The sequence below is a fragment of the Coregonus clupeaformis genome, chromosome 19 (assembly GCF_020615455.1).
Source record: "Coregonus clupeaformis isolate EN_2021a chromosome 19, ASM2061545v1, whole genome shotgun sequence".
NCBI classification, from domain to species: Eukaryota; Metazoa; Chordata; class Actinopteri; order Salmoniformes; family Salmonidae; genus Coregonus; species Coregonus clupeaformis.
The window spans coordinates 48,728,930-48,741,085 of record NC_059210.1 but is presented as its reverse complement, the minus strand read 5'-3'; the positions used below and the strand labels follow the sequence as shown (position 1 = coordinate 48,741,085).

General features: G+C 41.0%; 1 protein-coding gene across 2 annotated transcripts; it reads left to right on the top strand.

The window, feature by feature from the left end:
- The first annotated feature begins 1,239 nt into the window (after window positions 1–1,239).
- Window positions 1,240–9,887, top strand: ehf (ets homologous factor). Of its 2 annotated transcripts, none has more exons than XM_041836660.2 (9): window positions 1,240–1,434; window positions 5,698–5,803; window positions 5,972–6,229; window positions 6,568–6,624; window positions 7,036–7,077; window positions 7,178–7,240; window positions 8,564–8,608; window positions 8,768–8,963; window positions 9,073–9,887. In XM_041836660.2, the coding sequence occupies exons 2-9, from the start codon at window positions 5,707–5,709 to the stop codon at window positions 9,170–9,172; spliced, it is 858 nt and encodes a 285-aa protein (XP_041692594.1). In that variant the 5' UTR covers window positions 1,240–1,434; window positions 5,698–5,706; the 3' UTR covers window positions 9,173–9,887. The 2 variants fall into 2 exon arrangements, with proteins under 2 accessions (XP_041692594.1, XP_041692593.1); XM_041836659.2 differs by having other exon boundaries at window positions 7,033–7,077.
- The last annotated feature ends 2,269 nt before the right edge of the window (window positions 9,888–12,156 follow it).

Sequence of the window (12,156 nt, the reverse complement as noted above, 5' to 3'; positions counted from 1 at the left end):
CAAAGTAAGATACATCAAATATTAATGTCAAAGGAATAAAGTCACTCAAACACTGAACTGTCTAATTAGCCAGTAATTAATGTTCTGTTAGATGATTAGGTTGCCCAGCAACAGGGTTTGGTGGATTTGAATGGAGGCATGATAGTATCTCTGAATAACACAGTAATATGACAATCTCTATCCATCAGCTAATGCTGTTTCCATGGAACAGACAAAGAGAATCACATGATAAGAGCAGCAGGATAAGCTCTAAGCATGCCACACATCAGCTCTAACAAAGGCACCAGTAGCAATCAGATCATATTGAACACTCATCTCACTATGCTCATGTGTCATTCTGGTGTCTGTGTCAGACAAAAAAACAACTAGGTTGAAGTGTAAACAAATAGGTAGAGGCTCTGAGCACAGCATGGTGTGTCACCTTCAAACGTCTGGTGCTGGTAGGAGAACAGAGTATGCACAACACAGAACGCCACACACCTGGACTGGTCAAAGCATCTTCCACTCTCCATCCACAGTGGTCTCCCGTTGAGATGATACATTGTTAGTGTCCTAGACACACAGATCAATGTTCCCCTTTTTTTCTTTCTTCATCAGAAGAAACATCAGACAATGGGAATTATGTTACTGTAGCAAAGGGTATGGTTACACTGATTCAATGTCATCATGTTGAAGTATTCATATGAAAACAGGGTTCTCTAACGGACAATTAGTCGAAGGAAATCTAATTATGGGTAAGGACGATAAAAAAACATAAGTGTATGAGTAATACAAAAGGAACATGTTGGCCATTGTTCTTGTTGTTAGCTTCTAAAGGTTAGTAAGATATATTTTCAGAGTCTATCTTTAGCCAAATGTTCTGAGAACAGAAACATCATCAGGTTTGAGTCAATGTGAACTTCATGCCACCTTGCGACATTCTGTGTTTGTGTGTGTGTGTGGCCGTGCATGTGAGAAACAACGAGAGAGGAGAGAGAGAGAGAGAGAGAGAGAGAGAGAGAGAGAGAGAGAGAGAGAGAGAGAGAGTTACCAGAGACCACACCAGAGACCAGAGAGAGAGCCCAGAGAGTGAAAGTAACAGCCATGTCAGATGTGTTAAGGTAATTCACTCAGTCATTCGTATGTAAATTCCTACCTGTCCTGGTAGCCAATTGGGGAGGGATAAGGATAGGACAAGGAAGCTGACAGCATAAAATACCCACGCTGGGGCAGCACCTTGGTGTGTGTGTGGGCAGGAACTTTATTCAAGTTTTGGGAGGCAAAAGAGCACAGCTTCCAGCACTGAAAACAACACTCCACTCATCTGTGTAGAGAAGCACAGCAAGCTACCTCACCCACCTGAAGTCATCTGAGAGGAGAGAGAGAGAGAGAGAGAGAGAGAGAGAGAGAGAGACAACACCTCCCATCCTGGTTGGAACCCAGTCCATAGCTCTGGTAGGAAACCATGCTGAGCATTGCTAGGCAACCAGCTTTGCTTCTATGTTGTTAGTCGCTGTTATACTGACTGAATAGTGCAATCAAACCAATGGCTGAAATGGCTGGGCTTAGGAGTGAATTGGTGTTTTGGCTGTGCAGACACTGGGTATTCGTACTGTAACAAAGCAATGTAGGCACTTCTTTAGGTGTCTTTCAGACTAGAATGTGATGGTTTGGTAAATTTTTCTAACTGTGTGTCAAGCTTTGATTGCCTGTAATGCTCTTCGAGCATTAGAAAAAACTGTTACAGTGCCATTCATACAGTGTTAAAGAAGATGACTGAATATACATTAGGCTTTAAATAATTGTGTGTCTTGTATTTGAAGTCCTAAAATAAATGGCATATGCTTTGGCTTACAAGATAAATGTGATCATGGACAAATGTACTCCTCATGGGCTCTGTTTTGTTCTGAGATACAAACTGCGCTTTTTAAAGAGAAGTCAAACAAAATGTTGGTAAGCTCCTTTTATATCACATTAATATGCGACAAGGTACAGTATATCTACACACTAGTGTACCATAATCACCTCACATGGGTTGTAACTTAAATCAGTTTAGATAAAACTCCACAGAGGGATTCTCCAGAGCTTCAGTACCAGGAAAGTGTGACCTGCCTGCACTCGTTTACTGCTTACCAAAAGTTACATCGATCAGTGATAATTTGTTTGTCCGTTTACTTCCTTAATCTGTAAGCCTATCATCATCATCATATTTTTGGGTGATAAGATGCCGAGGTAGTGAATATTGATCAGGGGCAAGTTTCCCAAAAGCTTTGTCTAGCTAACATGTAACTTTATTACTCACTCCTGAATAGTTCACACCTTGTATCATGAATAAATTAACCTTGAACAGACCAGGAGATGATAGTAAATAGAAACTGCTACCTGATGATAGGGACAAGCCAAACTAAACGGTCAGGACATACAATACCTGCAGTCTACTTCCATGAAGACAGACAGTCTTCAGACTGCACAGACCAGATGGTAGGCAGACAAACAGTAGACAGCACTGAGGGTTAACACAAAGCACGCAGGTTGTGAGACTTGGCATCCTGAGCTGAACCAAAGCCATGGCCTAAACTGCCAGGTGCCACATACCTTCAGTGAAATCTCACTCAGGGATCTTGTTCTTGGGAAACTGCTTTTGTTTAGCATTGAGGAAGGCTTGGTATAATTTATGTTTCTCATTCAGCCTGTCACTGTGCCCATATAGGTAATGTACTGTAAAACATGGTGTTGTACAGTAATTTGGTGTCATTGTTTTATTAGCCATCATAATCCAGCCTTTTCCAGGTAGTGGTCAATAAAGAGAGGGTGAATATAGGTCACAGTATAAAGAGCTGAGTCTATTATTTGTCCAACTGAAACTGCAGGTGAGCACTATGACAACCTTTCACAGACAGACCATATTAGTATATAATACGCTCTTACAATATGATAAAGCAGATTACATTGTCACATTAAATATTCACTCCAAAATCAAGATGTTTTCAGATTTCAAAAGTGGGCTGATTTCAGATGAGCTGTCCCTGGAATTACCCATCACTGAACTACAGTGAGGGAAAAACGTATTTGATCCCCTGCTGATTTTGAACATTTGCCCACTGACAAAGAAATGATCAGTCTATAATTTCAATTGATTTGTATTTTAATGATGGAAATAAGAATTTGACCCCACTGCAAAACATGACTAAGTACTTGGTGGCAAAACCCTTGTTGGCAATCACAGAGGTCAGACGTTTCTTGTAGTTGGCCACCAGGTTTGCACACATCTCAGGAGGGATTTTGTCCCACTCCTCTTTGCAGATCTTCTCCAAGTCATTAAGTGGTCCTCTGTAGCTCAGCTGGTAGAGCACGGCGCTTGTAACGCCAAGGTAGTGGGTTCGATCCCCGGGACCACCCATACACAAAAAAAAAAATGTATGCACGCATGACTGTAAGTCGCTTTGGATAAAAGCGTCTGCTAAATGGCATATTATATTATTAAGGTTTCGAGGCTGACGTTTGGGAACTCGAACCTTCAGCTCCCTCCACAGATTATCTATGGGATTAAGTTCTGGATACTGGCTAGGCCACTCCAGGACCTTAATGTGCTTCTTCTTGAGCCACTCCTTTGTTGCCTTGGCCGTGTGTTTTGGGTCATTGTCATGCTGGAATACCCATCCACGACCCATTTTCAATGCCCTGGCTGAGGGAAGGAGGTTCTCACCCAAGATTTGACGGTACATGGCCCCGTCCATCGTCCCTTTGATGCAGTGAAGATGTCCTGTCCCTTTAGCAGAAAAACACCCCCTTAGCATAATGTTTCCACCTCCATAATGTTTCCACCTCTTGTTTGACGGTGTTCTTGGGGTCATAGGCAGCATTCCTCCTCCTCCAAACACGGCGAGTTGAGTTGATGCCAAAGAGCTCCATTTTGGTCTCATCTGACCACAACACTTTCACCCAGTTCTCCTCTGAATCATTCAGATGTTCATTGGCAAACTTCAGACGGGCATGTATATGTTCTTTCTTGAGCAGGGGGACCTTGCGGGTGCTGCAGGATTTCAGTTCTTCACGGCGTAGTGTGTTACCAATTGTTTTCTTGGTGACTATGGTCCCAGCTGCCTTGAGATCATTGACAAGATCCTCCCATGTAGTTCTGGGCTGATTCCTCACCGTTCTCATGATCATTGTAACACCACGAGGTGAGATCTTGCATGGAGCCCCAGGCCGAGGGAGATTGACAGTTATTTTGTGTTTCTTCCATTTGCGAATAATCGCACCAACTGTTGTCACCTTCTCACCAAGCTGCTTGGCGATGGTCTTGTAGCCCATTCCAGCCTTGTGTAGGTCTACAATCTTGTCCCTGACATCCTTGGAGAACTCTTTGGTCTTGGCCATGGTGGAGAGTTTGGAATCTGATTGATTGATTGCTTCTGTGGACAGGTGTCTTTTATACAGGTAACAAGCTAAGATTAGGAGCACTCCCTTTAAGAGTATTCTCCTAATCTCAGCTCGTTACCTGTATAAAAGACACCTGGGAGCCAGAAATCTTTCTGATTGAGTGGGGGTAAAATACTTATTTCCCTCATTAAAATGCAAATCAATTTATAACATTTTTGACATGCGTTTTTCTGGATTTTGTTGTTGTTATTCTGTCTCTCACTGTTCAAATAAACCTACCATTAAAATTATAGACTGATCATTTCTTTGTCAGTGGGCAAACGTACAAAATCAGCAGGGAATCAAATACTTTTTTCCCTCACTGTATATTTGATCTTAAATTGTACATTTACTGTAGATGCTCCAAAAGGTTAAACTACAGATAGGCATTCTCCTCCACAAATTCCAGATAAATGGACTACAGTCTAGACAAACAGTAAAAAATGTGACAAGGCCATTACAAGTACAGTGCTGCAACCTTCAATATTCTTGTCATAGGCCTCAGTGCCGACCTGCAATTCTAATGTATATTTACATATTACATGCAAATATAGTTGTGGTGAATTGTTTTCTCAACAACAGTTAAATGAACGTAGCCATGTTGTTGGCACACTAATGACATTTCACGGGCAGTCCTTTATGGTAGGGCTACGGAGAAGATACAGTGTCCACCTGCTGTAGCACTACTGACGTCTTCCCATAGATATTAAAACAACTATTCATTGATGCTATTTATGTTATATTTACTTTTACAATGACACTTCATTTCCAATTCTTTAGAACTTTATTTGAACTTGTTTTTAAACTTTAATCGTGTCATTAAAGTCAAAGTTGATCTGACCATGGCATTGGGAAGTGTTTTATTTCTTCATTTATTTTTCCAGTATACAGAACTATAATGGCTATTGTCTACCCTATTGCATAAGCATATTGCACACTGGATGAAGCATCCCTTCATATGTATACTATTATTTCATTGGCATTAGCAACTATAATTACCTGAGTATCAGCACTGCTAATATGTGTTGATATCCTAAGGGGATGTAGTTCTGAAAATAAGGAACTGCACAGTAACCTAATCTATTTAAAACACAGACATGTAATTTAAAGGAAGAGCTTGTTTTATGTATCTGGGTTGTCAATCATACATGTCCTGCAGGCGTTTCTGCACTAAACTGTCGAGTTCTCCGGTATTAACACATCATTGTGTGCACCGTGTGTGATTACACTGTAGCCTACCAATCACCTTGTTTACGGTTTTACTCCATACTGAATGTATGTGTCTTTCTCCCCAAGCTCTGGACCATGGTCCGTCATACCACCTGTATCATGAGCATCCCTTCCACTGCCAGCATTGAGAGCCAGCTGCCCACAACATGGAGCTCCTACCCCTGCTCAGACAGTGAGGACTAGTTTAGTTGCTCAATGTCTTTTTCAGTGAATTGCTCTGCTGGTTTAATTATTTACAAATACCTGGGCTAGCCGGAGTTAATATTTTTTCACTACACCCCCAGCACACTCAAAGTGTGAAAAAAACACACTTAATCTCTACCTTTACCCCTGACCCCAGTTTCCACAGTGATGCCTGGTTACACCAGTCGCCTGTGGTCCCAGGACTCCCAGCCTCAGTATTGGTCGAAGTATCAGGTGTGGGAGTGGCTGCAGCAGATGCTGGATATGCACCAGATCGACGCTGCCAGCATCCCCTTCCAGAACTTTGACGTGGACGGACGTCAGCTGTGCAGCATGACCTATCAGGACTTCACCCGTGCTGCGGGCACCGTGGGGCCTATCCTCTACCACAGCCTCACCGAGCTCAAATGGAGCGGTGGGTTCACACACTGAGCTGTAACGTCCTCTGTTATTGTTAGTGTCTTATGTTTATCAGAATGGAGGCCAGGTCAGGCCATGCATTGTTGAAACATATTGTGATAGATTAGGTAATCAAATGTTGAATAGTAGTATTTCATTTCAACAACACTTGAGGCGGTTAGAATACCACAAAAAACAGGAACAGCAAATTGAACCAGCGTAGGAGGATCAAGGATTTAGGAATTCAGTATCAAGTTTGATTAACACAAAATAAAGAAAGCCCATGTTGTTACTGTAAGTGTAATGGCATTACCCTTAAATGACCCCTTGTTTCTCCATGTCATCCCTACACAGGTCAGTATCCTGGTGTGGAGTTTTCACCACTGGACGTTATCAAATCAGAGCCAGATGGTAAGAGCCCTCAAAAGCACCATAGACAAACACTGGCATGAACGCAACGTCATGTACTTCAAGTCATCCCTAACAAGCTCATCCAGTTATTACATATCTATGCATGTCTCAACTTGTTTGACGCTAGTTAATTAATAAATGATGTAAGTTGAAACGAGTCTGTTATTTGACAAAACGCTTCAGCTGGGCGGCAGGTAGTCTAGCAGTTAAGAGCGTTGGGCCAGTAACCGAAAGGTTGCTGGTTCGAATCTCCAAGCCGACTGGGTGAAACATCTGCCGATGTGCCCTTGAGCAAGGCACTTAACCCTAGTTGCTCTGGATAAGAGTGTCTGTTAAATGACTAAAATGTTAAATGTATGTAATACCTCTTAAGCTTACATACAAGCTTAATGTGCTCTCCTGTTCTAGTAGATTTCCCTTGCCCATTCACAGAACCTAGCATCTATCCTGCAGGTAGGTACCACATTGGAATGGATATGATTTTGGAGAAAATTCAACATTTTAATTACATGTTGACATATTTTTTACATGTTGACATTTCTTTACTTTTTAGATATTTACGATCCCTCGTTTCAATCCCTCGCACCTGTGACCTCGCCCACTCCCTCCAGTCCAGGTAAGAAACAAGACCAAAGATGAAAACCTATAAAACATTATGTAAACACACTAATTGGAATGAGCCCCGATCCCAGGGAAGACATCAACTTACAGTAGCCTCCAAAGAAAATATTACTTCATCGTGGTCCTTTGTAGCTCAATTGTTAGAGCATGGTGCTTGTAATGCCAGGGTAGTGGGTTTGATTCCTGGGACCACCCATACTTAAAATGTATGCACGCATGACTGTAAGTCGCTTTGGATAAAAGCGTCTGCTAAATGGCATATATTATTATATTACTAAGCAAACAGAGTGGCAATACAAGGCTATTGAGTAAAGTCCATGAACGTTCAGTGAGTGATCATTTTGGGAATGAGGCAGCTGAGTCTACTCCTTATCACTAACAACATCACCACAACGTCTCTGAACAAACTCATCCTGTTTATGTTCCCATATGAATTGCTCCATAGAATTAATCTGAAATGTGTAAGACAGAGGTACAAAGGTTAGGCTAACACGTGTGGATTAGTGATTGGGGAAAAAATCTATACAATTACATAAAGGAATATTAATTTGGGACGATATTATATCGATATTTGACTCGTAGTATGGATTCGTAAAAAATATATATATATCTACTGTAGGTAGCGATAGCTAGCGGGCTGTACCTCCATCGAAACTACAATATTTTTCATCCTATAGCTTGTTCTTGATCTTCTTTTTAAATAGTATCCAACATGTTTTCAGCGCTTTTATTTCCCAGACTGATCAAAACTCGTTTTTTCATGCTCTCTCTACAGCAGACATATAGCGAGCAATACGTTTCGAACATCAAATCGCATGCATTGAATCAGAACCTAAGTATTGTGATAATAACCCATCATGAGGTCCCTGGCAATTCCCAGCCCTAGTGTGGATATAAAATGCATTATACTTCACAGCTATGTTTAATTCAGTTGGTGGGTGCTTATATTTGTCCTATTTCAAGTGTGAATTGGAAGTGTGTTTTTTGCACATCCCAACTCCCCCTGAGAGGGGAATCACAGCCAGGATCTGCCATTGTCAACTGCTACTCTGGAGCATTTAGGGTTAAGTGCCTTGCTCATGGGCACATCAACAGATTATTTCACCTTGGGGATTCAAACTAGCAACCTTTTGGGTACTGGCCCAATGCTCTAACCACTAGGCTACCTGCTGCTGTAGGTTAGTTGGTTGGACTACTATGATGCTAGACCCACTTGTGGGTTCGATTGCCACATATACCAAATGTATTAAATATCTTTATTTTAAATTGTTTTAAGCATCTGCTAAATGACCATATCTGTTTATTAATTTACTTTCAGACACAAAGAGATCTCACAGTCGCCCTCATCAGGTCAAAAAACACAGTGAGTAGTATTTACATGAACATTTTCAATACTATCGTATCATATATTTTAATGTAAATACTCAATGGGGTGATGGCTACATGCTGAACATTTTTCCCATGCTATAACTGATGTGCAGTAGATGGTTCCAATGTCCACCACCTGTGTATTTTTCCCCAGACCCCCGGGGGACACACCTGTGGGAGTTCATTAGGGACATTCTGCTGAACCCGGAGCGGAACCCAGGCCTGATCAAGTGGGAGGATCGGACAGATGGCGTGTTCCGCTTCCTCAAGTCAGAGGCTGTGGCTCAGCTGTGGGGCAAGAAGAAGAACAATAGCAGCATGACCTACGAGAAGCTCAGCCGAGCTATGAGGTAGAGACTGAAAGGATTAGGGGGAGTTTCATGTTTATTTCCTGGTTCACATGTTAAGAAGGAAGTCATTTTGGCTGTTCCGTTAAGGTCCCTGTTCGTACCATTCCAGATATTACTACAAACGGGAAATCCTGGAACGTGTAGATGGACGAAGGCTGGTCTACAAGTTTGGAAGGAATGCACGAGGATGGAGGGAGTCAGAGAAGTGAAAGAGGACACCTCTCCACCATTTTGTGCCTTTTTTTAACCACCATGTGAAGATGTCTATTTATGTTATTTTTTTGGATTTTAATATGTCACTGTGATGTTTTACTATATATGTTTTTGGGAATTTCTGTATGATATATTTACATATGGTTAAGAAAGACCCTATTTTACATTTGACTGCTTACATTTTCCTGTTCAAAGAGTGATGACTATTTGCACTGAAAGCCATTTTTGATTGAACTGCAAAAAGCATTGACATACTGTAGATGCATTATTTTAAATACTTCCAGCTTGTTGTACACATTTAAACTGTGTAATGTTCTATAACGAAGTATGTTTGATTGATGTTATGCAAGACATCTCCTTTAGTAAATATGAAACTCTTGTCTTCTTTGCATTTATCCTCATCAAATTTGATTTAGTTTTGATTAGGTAACATATCTAACAATAGAACCGCAAGTTCCCTATTTATGTGCAGGATAAACAGAACACAATGGCAGCTCAAGCTATTATGATAGAGCTCATTCAGATGCAACAATGTGACATGTTGAAATTAGATTATGTTCTGTGTGTGTGCTTCAAGATCTGATGCTGAGCAATGTCTTCTCGTTTTGCCATGTCAACTCGTCTTCACCCATTTACTACACTATGCTTTAAAATGAAATGTGTAAATATCATATATGTATTTTAAATAATAAAGGATGTGTGTTTTTGAAACAAGAGACAAAAGCCTGCCTGTGTGTCATTATTTGTGTGAGCTAGATGAACATCACACTGGGCAAAAACTGGTTGAATCAACGTTGTTTCCACGTCATAATTTATAAAAATAATGTGATGACAGAGTTTTGTATTTTTTTCACCCACTTGTAACCTAAATCCAATGGCATGGTGATTTTTTGTTGTTGATTTCACATTGGATTTACATTAGTTGACAACTCAACCAAATGTACAAATGTTTTACTTGAATTGACGTCTGTGCCCAGTGGGATGATTGTCACACACAAATCAGTTAAGAGACTTACAACTTACATTATTGACTGTGATCATGCAAATGTACATGAACTCGAGTTCAGTTTTACTATTCTCTCTCTCTCTCTCTCTCTCTCTCTCTCTCTCTCTCTCTCTCTCTCTCTCTCTCTCTCTCTCTCTCTCTCTCTCTCTCTCTCTCTCTCTCTCTCTCTCTCTCTCTCTCTCTCTCTCTCTCTCTCTCTCTAGTTAATTGTTCTCCGGTGCGTGTCATGGCCGTTCTGCTGACACCTTGGGGTGATGGACAGATGGACAGATGACTCACCTCTGATGCCCGCTTAGATAAGAAAAGCGACACTCAATGTCCCCTTTCTCATGCCATGTGTTCGTAGTCAAATCCCTGCCCATGCCTCCACACCTGCTCTGTGCAATTCATGTTTTTTTAATCCTCCTCCTTTACATTACAGTGATTGCTGTTTCATTCTTTTGGTATCTTTGTTGAAGGCCACAAAATGTACCCATCATTGAAAATGTTATCAATGTTCACTCTCTCTGCTTTCACACCCACTGTTGTACTACTTAATATAACTGGAGTTTGTGTTTGACATTGGAGCGAGGACGAGGTCATGGCAGTCTGTATTTTTTAAATGTTATGAAAAGGAAATTAAGTAAAGAGGGAAGCAAATGTCTTAATTTCAACATCAAGGGCCGGAATCAAGGCTAGGATATCAAACTGGCCAAAACTTCAACATTTCTTCTGATATGATCTGGTCCCAGTTGACAGCTGCCCATAATTATTTAAGTTCAAGATATTTTTCATAAAACTTGTTGATAAGTTGAGGACAGACACAAAGTCAGTCGACACAGAACATACATTGCATATTCTACTGAGATATTATGCAGACGGCTGTTAGTGTCAATGTTTGATTGCACTGCCATGAATCAGGACAATGTAAATTAAGTTTAACAATGCAAACCCTTTTATACTAAACCATAACTTGCATCATATAGGTGGAAAGTAAACTGAGCTGTTATATGAACATCAAGTAGAGAAAGCACACCTTATTCACCTTGCTCATCCATGAATTCCAGTGTTGCACAATGCATCACTGCATGCATATACTATCATATCCTGATAAGCCATCCTGTATGCATACAGTATCACAACTCCAGTAGATAAAGAGGTGATATTGATGATTTTATCAGTTTAATCAGCAACATTACTGGTCTGTGTGAAAGGCTGAAATCCGGTCTGATTTTAGTGTTGTGTTTGTTGATGTTGCTGCGAGTCTGATACATAGGGAAATGTGTGAATATGGGTCTCAGAGAGATTACTGAGCAGTTAGGCAAATGGTCTAGACTGACATAACCTCTGTTGTGCAAAGAGACAGGAGGCTGATTTCCCTAACCGACTACTGGCCAGTGAATGCAAAGGAGGGGAATAGAGACAAAGTACCCTGTATAGTTACAGAGTATAGGGTTCTGGTAAAAAATAATCTCCTGGTATGCAGATATTTTACTGAGTACTACATGTGCATATGTGCAAGTAGTATATGTATGCATGCTTCTGTTCAAGCTACGGTCAATTGAAAACCGTGTATGAGGATTCTGAGTAAGACAGTCTAGGACATAATGATAGTTAATCAAATGGATAAAGTTGTGCAGTCAGAGACACATCTAGGTTTTGAGGTGGCAAAGTGAAAGAGGTTTGAGGAAAGTGTTGGTGAACCAGCCAAACAAGGTCTCCCACGCAAGGTTAAACTCTTGGCACATGGGCACCAACCAACGGCGCCTGGCAGACAAACCTGAAAAACCCGAACTGGTTGTAATGCATCCTCAAAAGATGCTTAGACTCACATCAAAAAAGGTGAGCGAGCACATACACACATGCTCATGCCTTTGCATTGTACTGCAGTCACTGGCACTATAGTTATATTTTGTCCTCATGTCTCACTCTGAAAGTGTCTGGTTTCAAACCACCAAAAAAGCACAAAATGACCTAGAAGAAGAACAGACTCAG

Coding starts and splice junctions, on each gene's coding strand:
- ehf (XM_041836659.2), top strand. CDS start 5,707: ATGGTCCGTCATACCACCTGTATCATGAGCATCCCTTCCACTGCCAGC. Junction 6,625..7,032: donor TATCAAATCAGAGCCAGATG/GTAAGAGCCCTC, acceptor CTCCTGTTCTAG/TAGATTTCCCTTGCCCATTC. Junction 8,609..8,767: donor TCATCAGGTCAAAAAACACA/GTGAGTAGTATT, acceptor ATTTTTCCCCAG/ACCCCCGGGGGACACACCTG.